The sequence below is a fragment of the Drosophila rhopaloa genome, unplaced genomic scaffold (genome assembly GCF_018152115.1).
Source record: "Drosophila rhopaloa isolate 14029-0021.01 unplaced genomic scaffold, ASM1815211v1 contig_178, whole genome shotgun sequence".
Taxonomy (NCBI): domain Eukaryota; kingdom Metazoa; phylum Arthropoda; class Insecta; order Diptera; family Drosophilidae; genus Drosophila; species Drosophila rhopaloa.
In genome coordinates this window covers 6489792-6504814 of record NW_025335059.1, presented here as the reverse complement: position 1 = coordinate 6504814, position 15023 = coordinate 6489792, and the positions used below count along the sequence as shown (strand labels likewise).

The following is a 15023-nucleotide window of genomic DNA, read 5'->3' as shown; positions in this document are numbered from 1 at the left end:
TGAACTGGAATTTTGTGATCATCTTCATTTATTTCAGTTTACATTCTTCATTGCTAGGATATCCTGATATTTAAATAACGATAAGTCCTACAAATTGTGAGGGTAGCACTCTCCAGTAGACAAATCAAAAATCATTCAACTTCACACTGAACTCCCCTAAACAATTTAAAGAAATATTAATACATAGAAACAAAGGGTTTGCATTTTAAATTGGAATCTGTAAATGTGCCTAACTAAGCGTCTAACTAAACTCATTTTAAATAATTAATTATTAAGAGAAATCACGTACATTTTAACTTATTTACAATATTTTTGCCTGTTCTATTTGTTAGATTGTATGGGGCTTGAGGGAATACTTTGAGGATCAGCAAAAAATTTATAATACATAAATATCGATTTATCCAATAAACAAACAATTTCATTTGCGGGTTAAACATAAAATCAAAAATTCAATCCCGTTCATAAGCTGGGGAAGGAAGCAATAAGTGCCATTAAAACATTTTTCGAATTTCTTACAAATAAGTTTTCTTAGGCTATATGCTCGTTTCTTAATATTTTTCGCAAAGATATAGTAAAAATACAATTATATATGTGTGTATATGTTTCAGTTCGCTTAACGTCTCTGCTTATCGACAAATGTTCGGGTATACAATTTATAGATCGCCGACTCTGTACGGTTACAACGTGGGAAGATTGGCAGGCACTTGGTCCAGGAAATTGGCCGGGAATTGTCCCTGACGACCCGCCACCTCGCCGTACAGCCAATCTTCGTTTATCTTATAAAGCACTGTGACCAATTCGTTTTCCTACGGAAAGATGAAATGAGATTAGGATTGCGTAAAAAGTGGGGTTTCAGTGGTTATAACCTGTAAGACGAGATCTCCTTCGACTCCGCCGGGAAAATTATACAAGCACAACGCCGTGTTCAGCTGCGTTTGCGAATGACTCGGTAATGGTGCTGCAGCACTAGCAGCAGCACTAGCAGCAGCACCACCACCAGTGGCCCCCAATGGCACCTTGACGTCCACGTAGTTGACAGGAAAGATGCCCTCACACCCAGAACGTGTGCGTCCGCGAAACCACTCTGGCGTGGGGTGATCCAACAGATAGATTTTCTCACTTTCCTGCAAAAATTGACATTGTTATTATCTAGTTAACATGTTTTAATGCTGGTAAAAACGTACCCTAAAGCTCAAATCCCCTTCCTCGACGCCATCAAAATCAAATAGCGCAATGGCGTAAGCAATGACCTCTTCCTCAACGTAGCCCTGGCTCCCATTGCTCAACGCCAGCGCATCCACTTTCCCGTTAATCACGTCCAACAGGGAGATTTGACCAGATGGCAGCGGTGGCGGCGGTCCCTTGGGCATCGGTGGGGACGGTGGCGTCTGCATTCCTCCATATCCAGCTGGTATGCTAAACCCTGGTGGTATGCCTCCAATAAATGGTGGCGGCTTTGGAGCCTTTGGCTTTTGGGATATCTTCGGTTTGATAATAGTGGGCATGGTCAGCGATTGGGTGGGCGGTAAGAGGCTCTTGCCGTTGCACAATGGGTTGTCCGAGGTGCGGGCCTGCAACTGGTACGTTTGACGCACCGGAGCGGAGCCAAAGCAGTCGACGCCGCCAGGTCCAACGCTATCCACCGCCTCCCATGGATCCAGTGGACTCTGTGTGGATGGCCGCGATCGATGGTAGTCGTCTTCGAATCCGCTCTCCGGCTGCGAAACGCTACCATTGTTGGGCGAACTGAAGTTGCTGTCCGAGCTGAAGCTGTCAACGCTGACGCAGTCGCTGTTGGACTTCTGTGTAAAGGTGGGCGACGAGGGCGGGGAATCGAAGCTAATCAGCTGGGAATCTGCCGTCGGCTGGGAGGCGTAGTGAGAGCTATGGCTACTGCTCGAGGTGGTGGTGGTAGTAGTGCTAGCCGTGTTCCATGCCGCATTCCAATCCACATTGGTAAAAGCTGCCGAGGAGGCACTACTGTTGCTGTTTGGTGTCCCGGCATTGCCGCTGCTCAGGTCGTAGACGCGACTTTGTGCTGCGGCCTTGGTAGCAGCGGCGGATGCCGTGGACGTGGACTTCTTGCGGTGGAAGATGTTCGAGATGAGACTGCCACCGCCGGCGGCTGCCGCTGTCGTCGAAGAAGAGGATTTGGTCATATTATGTCCATTAACCAGCACCTTAGGCGGCGGCGGTCGCGGCGGTGGCATCTTCTTGAAGCGATCATTACCGTTTCCACCAAATGGATCGTCGTCCCAGTTGGTGGCCGGCGTATAGCGTGCCTGTGGAAACTTCCTTGTGATACTCGATCCTCCCATTGGCTCATCGAAAAGGCTACCGTTGTTATTAATATTATTAACGGCGGTCCGCTTGTGCTGTGAATTCTGCGACTGCAGCGGACCCTTGGGCGGTGGCGGCAGCTTGATGGTAAGCTTCTGAAGCCCTCCGCCACCCGCCTGCTGCTGCTGCATGTGCTGCTGCTGGAGCTGGAGACGCAGTTGCTCCAGGCTGGCGTTCGCCCCAGCCGCGGCGCACTGCCCACGTGAACCGGGCGGAGCCGGCGCAGGCCTCGATGGAATGGTCATGCTCTCTGCAATTGAAGAAGCGAAAAAAGGCATTCAATTATCTTTGTCCGCTTAATGGCGTTCTCTAATTAAACATGCAAAATTAGTTTTCTTATCGCAAACATTTGAGTTTTGATAAGCGACAGCCACGACATAAGAAAAGCGGGGAGGGCTGCTTTGAAACTGTTGACTCGCACCTCACCAGTGTGATCCGACTTTCTGTGTCACTTTTCTACTCAAAATTTCCAAAACAAAAACAAATGCGAAATTTTAACGAGTTTGCTGAGTTTTTGTTGGGAGTACAATCTCATACAGCTGGTTAATAAAACTGTGGGATATCTGACATGTGTCAGAAAAAGATTGGGAAACAAGAAGCTAATTTAGGAGACAAACCTTTTATACTCTTACGACCCTTAGTACAGTTTATTTTGTTACTGAACACATAATTATTATATCAATAACAAGCTCGTTCAATGTCTCGTTTTCTAATGAGAGCACCGGATTTAAAATACAGATTAGAACTGTTATTTTTAATCAATGACATTTAACAGAAAGAATAAATAATAAAACATAGGCCAGGTTCTAATTTTAAAATAACAATAACACGGCCGGAAAAAACCAAAATGTTTTTTTACTTTTAAAAATGTAAAATCATAAAAAAATATACTTTTACTTTATTGAAGGGTCACCCCACCATACCTTCTTAACAAACAAAAATATATATATTTACAATGCACGATAAGATTTTAGCTAAAGCACTTAATTCAAGTGGAATTTCAGTCAAGACTTTTAGATAAAATGGCCTCGGACACAGACCTATTAAGTTATTGATAACCAAAATTACTTTTATGATGGAGAGTACAATGACTCACATGAAGTAATGACCTAAAAAAGCTCATTTAATAAAGCGATATCATCGGCACACACGCACCGAGACTTTCAACTATCAACACCTGGCAAAATCGGTCATAATCAGTACGCGTAAACAATCAATCGGCAGATCGAAAATGCTCTTTTATTGTTTTGTATTTACGATGCAATTGGCTAAAAGAAAAAAACAAATAATGAATTTGTTGTTTTCGTTGGGGATTCTCAAAGCATTTACGTCATCATTCCCGCCCACAAATGCTCTTCTGCTAATTACTGCGGTCTTTTCTATTTTTGTTCTTGCTAAAACACGATAAAAGGTAGAAAAGGTGGCAGAGAAATAAGTTAAGTTAACGCCGGAACCAGAAAATAAGTGGGTGGATTGTGCATTTGCCCCACTTGCTGGATTCTCGGTGCCCGGCACATGGTGGAACCGATCTTAAATGCAGCTGAAATGGACTGCATGTGCCATAAGTGGAACATTCCGGAGTACGGAAAACATTCACAATGGCCAGTGATAAAAGCAAAGCCAATGTCGCCCTCTCGCGAGAACAACAAAAATGTTTGCGTAAACAAAATAAACATTTTTAAGTCGCAAAAAAAATGTTGGCACTCAGGGGAAGGGGGATGATGAATTAATGCTGGTGTCATTCAGTAATAGCTTTCGCCGATATCATTATGCTCTAGTAAAATTTTACTGCGTCATACGGAGAATTCCCTGAAGCACATTCCCGGAAAAATATTGACTAATTAAATATAGGAGGAGATGGCGCCGAATACCAAAATCCGCCTCTTGGAGAGGGGAGTATTTTTAATATAAAAACGTTCTAGCATATGGCAGAAATTACATATGTATGAATGTTTATTATATGCAAGCACAAACGGTTCACAAATATTTGTGATTGCTTCCGGTTATTTATAAAATGTTTTCCTTTAAGAATTGTACAGAACTTCAATGAAAAAAGTAGCTTCAAAAGAGCTTGCTGAAATAAACTTCCATAACTTACACTTAGCTATATACAAATGAATATTGCAAACCAAATCTTTGAGTGAGAAAAGTGGAACTGTGTTGTTATTAATAATTAAAAACTAAATTGGTAAATTTCCATACAATTTGATTTGAATTGATCAATCAGACAATCGGATTTTCTTTTTAAAAATGTATACATTTGTCTATAGTCAATGTTCGATCAGTGATTGATCAAAATACAGAACAATATGCCATTTAACGGATCGTCTGTGTGGGCATATGTATAAAAGAACAAAGATCTCATTTTTGGATTTTATGCCAACTTTCAAAACTTTCAGCTGGAGCCATAAACAACCTATCATAACAAATAAGCGTTGCAAGCTAAATTTATGCAAATTTCTCATGTCTTCCATAAGAGACCTCCCGTGCAAATAAAATAAAAACACAAAGGCGAGGGAATGAAAATTAAGCTAAATTTGTAAAAGTGTTTGACTGTTGATTTTGCCCATTATTGGGTAACTGGCTGCCCAAACGACTGACTGTGACGCTTATTACACACACGTTCTCACCGGTTAAAGCCACAATAGATGAGAATGAACCGATTGCAGTTGCAATCTAATTAAAATCACCTTCAGAAGGTGATGATGGGAGAAAGAGAAAGGGAGCCCACTGCCCACCCACCCTCTCAACACCCATTGGACGTTGGAATTGTTGGGATTCTGAATGCCAATTTAATCATTTGCAGCCTTTTACTATTTTTACTATTCGCTTTGTAGGGGCAAGTGCAGAAATTCAAGAGCAAGAGCAGCCTATTCCGACAGATATTTTTACAAATCACAATGGCAATCACGCTTTCCTTTTCCTATTTTCCCCGTGGCGTGGCGTCAGTAAATTGATCAAATAATCACACTAATCGCTGGGGGTAAATCTAAATAATGAGTAAATTGAACTGAACTTTTATAAAGTGCTCCACATTCACATATTTACACTTATAATCAGGGGATTTAAATAAATTAATCATGCATTAAGAGTTAATGAGAATCACATATATTGATCGGCAAATAAACTATGCTAAAATAGGAAGATTACTCAATATAAACTTTAAGCCAAGCGTTGAGTTAATATAACGTTAGTTAAAGAAACAGGTTTCTTTAATTTTGGTAAAGAGTGCTTTAGAGGAATTGTGTTGGACTGGTTAAAAATAGTATAAATGTTGTTTATTAATTCCATTCCTTCTTAAATCATGCTTCCAATTAATATTTCTAAAATGGTTGATCAAAGCTCTTTCTTCGATCTATCAAAAACTTGAAATCAGCTAAGGCCTTCGGGAGTGTGTAATAAAGCTACCTGTATTTCTGCGGTTCAAGCTCAAGTCAAGTCAATGCCAGTCAGCTAACCGGTTTTCACAAAGACTCCCTTTACAACTTTAGATGAGAGAATTAATGCTGTGAAAATGTTTGCTAATTGCTAGTTTCTTTTGGTTTACGTATTTACAGACATAGGTTTTCATGTAACTGATTTCCAGTGAAAATGTTAGAAAACGTCTTATAGGATTGAATGATTCAGTCCGTTGACAGAATGTGTGGGCAAATACGCTTTGTGATACGAGTCACTTGGGTTTGGGGCAACTTTTACTTTGGTATAGCCCATCCTCAAGCTTGACCGCACGTTCCGAGCAAACTCTCACGAACAATGGAAGACGAACGAAAGCAGAACAAAAGAAAGTGACAAACACATCGATCTCGGACGTACATATGTGTGGGGCGGAGCTGATGCATTAAAGCAGAGTGAGAGCGATATTAATAATCGAATGAAGTGGATTGCATTTGAAAGAGCGATTTCCATGCTCTGTTTTTAATAGATTGTGGCCACCCCACCAGCAACCCGCCATTTCTCTTTCCTCGATCTCCTTTCTTTGGCACCGTCAGCCGCAATTGTTGATACTTCGACATTTTCGAGCTTCGCAGCTACAAAAGAGGCGTGACGACCTTGAATGCTTTTATTTTCTCAGCCCACATAAAAACTAGACCACAATCACATTACAAAGGCCTAAAAATGGTCCATTAGTCTGTGAGTAGGGCCACTTGAACGCTCCATGAGCAAATCATTAACCTCTGTTTGACTTATCTTTCTACCTAGACTACACAGGAAGAATAATTTAATTTAATAATCCTATAATGAAATGGATGTTGTTTCCACTTGTCATCTCCATTAAGATCGTTTGCCAATATAAAATGTAGACAGGCGGCAAAACCGTTAGGCCTCAAAAACAATTTATAACGTTGCTTATAGTCATTCTTTCATTGACATTAGGCATTTAGAAATTGTTTTTATCGGAGTCGATATGACATGTTAATTTTAAAAAATCAAATGTTGTTATTTGAGAGCACAAACAAAAAACAAACTACGAAACCCAACCCAAACCCGACCGATGTAAACCCCCCAAAAGCAAAGTAAATAAAATATTACCATCTTTAAATATAACATATTATTTAAAGGGGGACCTGAAAATATTTACAGACAGAATTTTCGATTTAGCCCATTATAAATCATTATTATTTTAATCTTAATCATTTTAAACAAAAATAAATTAACATTTTGTATTTAAAATTATGGAATTAATCTGAAAATGTAAACGGTTTTTGATGTGTAGCTTAAAAATAGCAAACGGGAGCAGCAGCAACATACGCACCCGCCTCAAATGAACAACAAAACGAAGGCAACGCACGACGAAGCGATGAAGTCAATTGAATTTAATGCCAGGCACGACAAGTTAAATGAACTTAAGTAAGAACACGCCTTAATTTTTGGGACTGCTTGTAATTTGTATAATATTTTAACCTGCCCAAAACAAAGTACTCCAAAGAAGAATTGGAAAAAACGTGCCCGTAATTCGTTCATGCAATTAAAGCTATCAACAAAGATAACAATGCAATAATCATTCAATTTACATCAAGTGCAAAAAAGAAGAGCAATGGAGGATGTATGAAAACAGAGCCACGCTTTGTGTGAGTCTTTGTCTTTGAGGTTAAGGTTTATTGAGCTGGGGGTCTGTTAACAGGCAGTCTTGAATAATGAGAACACTTTGTCGTTAGGGGGTTAAAAATTAATTTGATTTTCTGTTTTCGCTCTCCTAATAAGCGTCTGTGGATACAGCTTGAATCTGGTGCGACAACAATCTACTCAAATATACATACGTACACATGGCTGTTAAATATTTGATCAGCAAATTTTAGCGCTTTAAGCAAATGGCCAAAATAAAGCAGCTTCCCGAATCAGCATACTTAACAGAAGACCAGAAACTCTAGCGAAAAATCGTATAAGGGAGACCGGAAAAAGCCGGAGCGAAGACAAGGCAATGACCAAACGCTGAAAACGGGTTTTACGAATTTATTATGATTTTGCATTGTCCGTGCAAGTTTTTCTTCAGTCTTAAGAACGAAAAAAAAAAAAAAAATAAATAGGTGAAATAAAAATTTGCAAAATCCACTGAACCATTCCATATTGTCAGCACGTTTCCTCGTTCGTTGTACTTTTTGTTATATTTTTTCGTTGCCATTCCAGCTCGTGCAATTCGTTCTATAAGCGTATTTGCATACACACAAAGATTGATAGGCAAACTACATTGTAGTTACATATACATATATGTGTTATGCCCACAAATTCTAGACAAACAATGCGGGCTAAAATTGCATGTTCGAATATAAAATATATGAGGAGCTGCAGATGAAATCCATCACTGCGATGTGGAGCCACCTTCCTATCCAATCCACTCGTGCTTTTCATGGCGGGACACTTTTCGAATGTGGGTCAAATTTGAATACAATCAGAGCTAAAAGCTTACATCAGTACCTTTTTTACACACCCACATTTTTGTGCACTCAAATGTGTATCGAGTGTTTCACTTTTGTGAAGAACACTTGCCAAGTGAAAAACAATGTTCAGTTGAAAGGCCTATAAAAAGGATCTTTTGTTTCAGACGAGTCTACTATTTCCATGAATAAAAATTCAGCCGTAAACAGGGAAACTATTTAGCTAATTAGGTAACTTGAAATTCAAAATACCCTTCCGATAATATATAACTTTTAAGCAATGTTATTACTAATATTCCAGTTTGTCTTGATCGTTTATATAAATGCTTTATAATATCATTCATTCATTAAATTTTACTAAGATACAATTTTTAACCTTAAAATTTGGCTGAAAATAATAATGAAAGTTTAGTAATTATCTTTTCCCTTCAAGTACTGTGTGATTTTTTTTTTGGTTTGTAATTTTCCCTTATACTAGCACGATAAACATTTCCTGTTTTTGACGCCTTGGAGATTGTTCTGCGAAGGGTTTAATCACCGAGCAGAGACGCGGAAAAGAGGGTTGCTCGACTGCCACATGGCGCCATGTGAGGATCGGCCGAAAGTCAGTCAGCTGGAAATTGAGGTAAGCACAAATGCAACACCTGCTGCGCCCGAAAGTGACAAAACGAAATCGAAACTCCTTGGGTTTTCTATTTTATTAAGGAAAGAGAAGAAGCTTTAGTCAAGACTGCACAAGAAAATGTTTTTCTTTGATATGATGATACATTTAAGAATTTACAAATTTTTTTTAAACTTAATTTTATAATAAACTATCAAAATGGTATTCATAAACCTAAAAAGCGAGCAAGAAATTTTTACGACAGTGGTGGAACTTGAACTCGGGATTGCATAACGGGCGATGCTCTACGCTCTAGCCCACTATGTCATTTTTAGTGAAAAAATGTGGAATTAATGTTTTTTCATTCAATGAATTTTACTGTGTGGGGAAACTATGCTGTAGTTCCCACTACCAATAGCAGTAGAAAATGGGTCTCTCATCCATAAATGTCACTGTACTCCCCCTTATCGCTAAGCCGCAAGTAAACAGTCGGAACTAACATAGCATATCGGTTTATGCAATATTTTTGTGTTGTACAATAGCTGCAAAGTTTCTTCTTGCTTTACTACTAGTCACCCAGGCAAACATTTAATTAATTAACAAATACGACCTTGACTGGAATTTCAATTAAGTAAATAGCTTGTGCAAACTTCAATGGAAATGGAATAATATAAAAACGAAGTTACCATAGTGATGTGGTTAACTATCAATTGCGGGTAACTAACCTTTTGACGATACCCGATTCGTTCCGATCCGATTCGTTTTGAACGATCCGCAAAAGCTGGCTTAGTAGGTTTTTTGTTGTTGGTTTTGGCGATGCGCCCAAAAAAGGTGGACCATAAAAGTTAAAAGTTAAAGAGAGTGACTAATGCCGCACGCACACAGTCGCAGCTAATTTGTTGTCACACACACACATACGCTCGGGCATCAACTTTGCACTCTTCTCTTCCTCCCTCTCGCTCGCGCATTCAAGGTGGTTAACGAGAGGTGATCCAACAACAACAACAACGGGCACACACACAATAAATAGCTGAACAGCAGCTGCAAATGTATTTGCGCGAACCCGTAAAAACAAAAAGAAAACGGGAGAAAAGGAAGTGCGTTTTCAGCTGCGACAATTATTACTCGTTTATTTCGCAGCGGTATTGCAAAATGTGCGACTTTGCTTAATACTTTTGTTTAATAATACGCACGCACACACACACCAAGGCACTTTTCAATAACAAATTGATTTACAGACGTTCTGCACGAATCATTTCAAATTAAATAGGTATTTAAAAGCGATATTTTGCCTGCCTTGATATGTTTCGATTTGTTTAAGGTGGTGTCGAGTTATTGAATAATTTAATTATTCACCGTATTTTCTGCGCCGCGAACGCACTCGTTATGTTGATTCTGCCAGTATGACCTTTACTTGATAGTTTAAATATATTTCTATTATTTCCAGAAATGTACTAAAATATACCAAGCAATAAATAAATCTTCAGTTACGTGTAGAGTTTATTTAAACATTTGTAGTTTATTGAAAACATGTTAATATACATACATTTATTACTAACAGATTTTTTACAGAATGTTTAAAAATGATGTTGCTAACGTGAAAAAATGACAGAAAAAGTTTTAGAATAGGCTAGAAAATAAAAAATACATAATAAAATTAAAAAAAATGTATATATAGGTTTTTTATTAAATTTATTTTAGATAGTGTTTGTTAAGATACCCCATTTTGTTCGTATTAAAGTATTTTCCTAACGGTGGTTACCCTGCACAATGGGACCGTTTATCCAGTTAAACTCTCTTCCAGTATGACCTCATCACGTCGGCCAAAAAATACCCCCAAATAAAACCCAAGCAGGCTTTGCACATCCCTTCGAAAAAAACACTGGCAACATATTTTATTTCGCCTGCCCAAACGCAGCCGACGAACGCAAAAACGCGCGCACAACTACAAGGACAACAGCTGCAGCAACAAGGACAGCAATCAGTAATTATACATTTTTGACCAGCTGCCGGAATAACTAAATCGAAGCTGCGAAAATGGATGACTCACGCGAAGAAAGCCAGTTCATTGTGGACGACGTGAGCAAGACTATTAAGGAGGCCATCGAGACGACCATCGGTGGAAACGCCTATCAGCACGACAAGGTGAACAACTGGACCGGCCAGGTGGTGGAGAACTGCCTCACAGTCCTCACCAAGGAGCAGAAGCCCTACAAGTACATTGTGACCGCTATGATCATGCAGAAGAATGGAGCAGGACTGCACACCGCTAGCTCCTGTTATTGGAACAATGACACCGATGGATCCTGCACTGTGCGCTGGGAGAACAAAACCATGTATTGCATCGTTTCTGTCTTCGGACTGGCCGTTTAGAGTTGGATTAGGATTCCGAAGACTCGGGACCGGAGGACTTCTAACTCGGGAAATCACCCGGGACTTGAGGTCGATAATTGAAACTAACTGATAAGGGGGAGGGATTAACAAGATTGCCGTCGTACACACATCCACACAACACGAAAACCACACGAACTTTGGTCGGCCATCCTGCTGCAAGGACGAAATTAATTATGAACACTGGAAAACAATATTGTTTCCAAGCAACTATTCGTTGCCAGTGTACACGCCCAATGTTATTCTTGATTTTCAGACTAAAAGCCTAAATAAATAATGTAAAAACAGATAACTCTGTAATTTAGTGATACAAAATAGCCTGGATATATCAATTTAGTTAAAACTGTTGGTGGCGCAATCATATAATATTGGTAAAACTAGGTAGGATTGCTTGAATTGTAAATCAATAGTTTTCATGGCAGCTATTCTTATTTAAAGTCGATTAAATTTAACATTTCAAATAAGTAAGAAACAAATACCACGAAAATATTCATTCTGCAAGTGTAAGCGCCTTATCTTATCTTGGTTTTTGTTCAAAAAGTAAATAAAGTAAGAAAAAGAAGAATAACGAGTTTTGCAATACTTTTTTTTATATTGGCAAACTAGTTAGAATTGATAAACATCATATTAAACTCCTGTTCACTATAACAAAACACTCAAATATATCGTTATTGTGTAAGGAAGTTCTCCAAGCTATATAAGTTCTTTACCTTAAATCGCTAACCACTTATTTCCTATTATTTAGATGGTCTTTTAGTGAGTGAGAATCGGAATTTTACTTTCCGGCGCTGCAAATGCCTTCCCAAATCAAGAAAACACACATCATCTGGATAAAATAAACTTTATTGACCCGCCTCCGGTTTTGTTTAATCGATGGAGGAGGTAACCTTGGAAAACTCATTCTACTTCTTGCGCTGAAAACGACGAGCTAATTTTAGTGCCGGAACCTTGCTGGGCAGCCGCAAGCTGAGAATGTCTGAACGGGATTTCGGCAAGGCATTCACAATATGAGCGTACTGCTTAATTTTATCCTTGCTGGTGGCCAAAACGCGGGAGAGGACATTGATGTCCACCTCGTACTTTTCGCTGATGAGCAAGGACATCACTATGAAGTGCGTAAGCGCCTTTTCAGTACTAAAATTGGTACGAGTTCCGCGTTTGGCCACATTGGGATCAGCAAATCGATGGCGTATATCATTCTCTATCTTTTCTGTGATCTGAGAGAGTTCCACATTCTGCATTTGCCGGGAACGAAGGGAAATCAGTGACTGCAAGGCGTCCATGTATACGATAAGCTTGATGTGCAGGAAGTCTTGCTTGGATGTGCTCGTCTTCTCCTGAATGCGACCCAAACAGGTCTTAAGGTATTCCGATTTAATACTGTAAGGAAAGAGACTGTAGCCAAATTCTTTTGTTTAGTTAGATATACTACTTACGGCAAAGTCTGGGCAGGCGTTGAGAACACCACTTTGGCCTCCTCGTCCAGCCGCTCAAGCAGAGCGCTCGGAATCACATCCGCCACATCGTAAACACCACTTAATTCGGTGGCCTCCTTGTCGAACTTCGGTACTATGGAGGCCAGGTATTCCTCGTTGCTGATGCTTACATCCGCCAAAGAATCATCCTCATTGTCTGCGTTCTGAGTCGATGATTTCACAGTTTCGTCCAGATCCTGACGCACGACCTCCACGTTTACCTTCATCTGTTCGTGGTTGTCCACAAATCGGGATGCCTTGCGTCCACCAAACTCCTTGAGCAGTTTCTTGTTGGCGTGCTCCCTGCTCAACATGGGTACCTTTCGCTTCTGGCGATCCAGTTCCTTGTAAATGTGATTGGACAGCAAGGCCTGTTGCACGGGCACGATTTGTACTTTGTTGGTGGATTTGTTCCTCAGGCAGATGTAGGTGTCGAATTCTTGGCTATCCTGCAGGTCACCTGAGTACACCTGATTTCCGGCCACTACCAGTGCTTGCTTCTTTCGATCCGTAGTGCTCTCCACGGTACAAAAATCGGCGGTGCCCAAAAGTGATCCATTCTGAAATTTCACTGTGGATAGAAAATTTGTGTTATTTCTGTAGTAAATGCAAAACGTTTATTGCTTACATATAGTGGGCAAGTGCTCGTCTCTTTTGTGATTGCAAACGGACTCTATTTGTATTTTATCTTCCATATTTTTAAATATACATATATTGGATAGTTCCCGAGTTCAAAAACAATTCAACTGCAGCACGTGTAGAAAAAGGCAACAGCTGACTGTTCACTGACACAAGCTAAGTGATATGAGACGTGGGAACAAATCACTGGTTGCAAGTGATTTCATGTCGCAGTTAAAAGTTAAAATACAACTGTTCAAGTTATTTAAAAAAATATTGTATTAAGTTCCCACTTTCTAATTTAAAAAATAAATAAATATACAAAAATAACACTTTCCTTATGCATTATTATACCACGTCAACAAAAACAAATGCAATAGTTGAAGTAAAATCTATTTAATTTCAATTTTATTCCACCTTTCCCAACCATTTTCGGAACAAAACAACGAATTAATGAGTTCCTTAGTACAGATTTAATTTTAATTTAAAGTTTCTTGCCTATGCCATAGCAGCAAAAACATTTAAGCTAAACTAAAAAAGAGTTTGATTTATTTGGACAAAATATTATTTAATTGTAGTTCCAATAAAATGTTTAGGGACGTCTGCCGGATTCCGGTAAAATATTGAATCCAGAAAGTGAATAATGTTTGCTTTTAACAATCTTCACCACTTGCTGCAAATGTATTAAGTTTTCAAATAGTTTACTTAAAGATTACAACCAGCGTACCATGACCAGTTTGATAAGAAAAACCGCAAATGTCAGAAAGTTTATAGTCATAAGTGCCGCCTCAGGTGGAAAATCTATCTCCGAATCATCCAGTAAACCACGTCGTCGTCGCCTTTTTCGCTCTGGTGGCTGCCACATAGATGCAAACTGTTGCTCTGTTTGGAAATTGAAGTAGAAAATACATTTTAGCAATATTTTTAATTTAAATAGATTTGAGATTTATCTGTAAATTTTTTTTATTTTCTTATTCGCACCAATTAGTCGCATGAGATTGTCGCGTAGGTTCTGCAGCAGCTTTATCTTCTTCCCGAAAGTCAAAGCAGACTTCTTGATCCAGGTGTTCTGCATGGTCTTAAGGAACTTTAAAAATCCCTGAATGCTGGGCACTTCCATTCCCTCATCATCCGATGGCTGCTCTGTGGTTCCCTCTTCCCCCGATTCCTGGCTCGGGTTTTCGGGAGGGTTGGAAGAATGTCTCCGGGATGTGGTCTCCACTTTTGGGGTCACCACATCCACATTTAGGGTGGGTGCCTTGGTAGAACTTACCATAAGGGGATTATTGATACCAAATCTCTCCCGCTGATATTCTAGCCAAGCGGCACTGGGTGTGGTAAAGTCATCTCCTTGTCGACTATTCCTGGAGAGAATTAAAAGGAGGAAACACTTAACCATAAAGAAGCACATCTTGCCTGCTGGTTTGCTGGTAAAGAACTGCTGGAAAGCGCTGAAGAAGTCTTCCGAGAAAGGTGCCATCCGTCGCAGGCCAGCGATTTGTGATACTGCGGTGCACATTTGGATGATGGTGACAAAATAAACACTTACAGGCATAATCATGGATTGAAATCGTTACAGCTTCCGTTTAAAAAAATGTTCTTATTAATATTTGGAATATAAATATAAATAATATTTCCTTGCAGTAGTCAAAAAAAAATCTTGGAGTACATTTAAATTAGACAAACAAACATCTACTATTTTAGCTACTAAATTTTATAGTCTTA

At 39.4% G+C, this 15023-nt stretch overlaps 4 protein-coding genes across 4 annotated transcripts; 1 reads left to right on the top strand and 3 right to left on the bottom strand.

The window, feature by feature from the left end:
* Positions 1-10: 10 nt before the first annotated feature.
* Positions 11-10212, bottom strand: LOC108038584. The gene is made up of 4 exons (XM_017115414.2): positions 9540-10212; positions 1185-2590; positions 867-1124; positions 11-806 (listed from the first exon to the last, which is right to left on the bottom strand). Exons 2-4 carry the CDS (start codon positions 2583-2585, stop codon positions 678-680), a joined length of 1788 nt encoding a protein of 595 aa, XP_016970903.2. The 5' UTR covers positions 2586-2590; positions 9540-10212; the 3' UTR covers positions 11-677.
* Positions 10213-10646: 434 nt separating this feature from the next.
* On the top strand, positions 10647-11773 carry LOC108038594 (dynein light chain Tctex-type). The gene has a single exon (XM_017115426.2). It carries the CDS (start codon positions 10852-10854, stop codon positions 11185-11187), a length of 336 nt encoding a protein of 111 aa, XP_016970915.1. The 5' UTR covers positions 10647-10851; the 3' UTR covers positions 11188-11773.
* Positions 11774-12030: 257 nt separating this feature from the next.
* On the bottom strand, positions 12031-13462 carry LOC108038593. Its single transcript, XM_017115425.2, has 3 exons — positions 13309-13462; positions 12642-13251; positions 12031-12585 (listed from the first exon to the last, which is right to left on the bottom strand). Exons 1-3 carry the CDS (start codon positions 13373-13375, stop codon positions 12108-12110), a joined length of 1155 nt encoding a protein of 384 aa, XP_016970914.1. The 5' UTR covers positions 13376-13462; the 3' UTR covers positions 12031-12107.
* A 295-nt stretch (positions 13463-13757) lies between these two features.
* On the bottom strand, positions 13758-14709 carry LOC108038581. The gene is made up of 3 exons (XM_017115412.2): positions 14280-14709; positions 14026-14180; positions 13758-13971 (listed from the first exon to the last, which is right to left on the bottom strand). The coding sequence occupies exons 1-3, from the start codon at positions 14707-14709 to the stop codon at positions 13891-13893; spliced, it is 666 nt and encodes a 221-aa protein (XP_016970901.1). The 3' UTR covers positions 13758-13890.
* Between the last annotated feature and the right edge of the window lie 314 nt (positions 14710-15023).

Excerpts from the sequence above, each read along its gene's own strand:
- LOC108038584 (XM_017115414.2), bottom strand. The coding sequence starts at position 2,585 with ATGACCATTCCATCGAGGCCTGCGCCGGCTCCGCCCGGTTCACGTGGG. Across the intron at positions 1,125-1,184 it reads AAGGGGATTTGAGCTTTAGG|GAAAGTGAGAAAATCTATCT; the intron begins GTACGTTTTTAC and ends CAATTTTTGCAG. Across the intron at positions 807-866 it reads AAGGAGATCTCGTCTTACAG|GAAAACGAATTGGTCACAGT; the intron begins GTTATAACCACT and ends ATCTTTCCGTAG.
- LOC108038594 (XM_017115426.2), top strand. The coding sequence starts at position 10,852 with ATGGATGACTCACGCGAAGAAAGCCAGTTCATTGTGGACGACGTGAGC.
- LOC108038593 (XM_017115425.2), bottom strand. The coding sequence starts at position 13,375 with ATGGAAGATAAAATACAAATAGAGTCCGTTTGCAATCACAAAAGAGAC. Across the intron at positions 13,252-13,308 it reads CGAGCACTTGCCCACTATAT|TGAAATTTCAGAATGGATCA; the intron begins GTAAGCAATAAA and ends TTCTATCCACAG. Across the intron at positions 12,586-12,641 it reads ACGCCTGCCCAGACTTTGCC|TATTAAATCGGAATACCTTA; the intron begins GTAAGTAGTATA and ends CTTTCCTTACAG.
- LOC108038581 (XM_017115412.2), bottom strand. The coding sequence starts at position 14,709 with ATGTGCTTCTTTATGGTTAAGTGTTTCCTCCTTTTAATTCTCTCCAGG. Across the intron at positions 14,181-14,279 it reads CAATCTCATGCGACTAATTG|AGCAACAGTTTGCATCTATG; the intron begins GTGCGAATAAGA and ends ATTTCCAAACAG. Across the intron at positions 13,972-14,025 it reads TTCTTATCAAACTGGTCATG|CAAGTGGTGAAGATTGTTAA; the intron begins GTACGCTGGTTG and ends ATACATTTGCAG.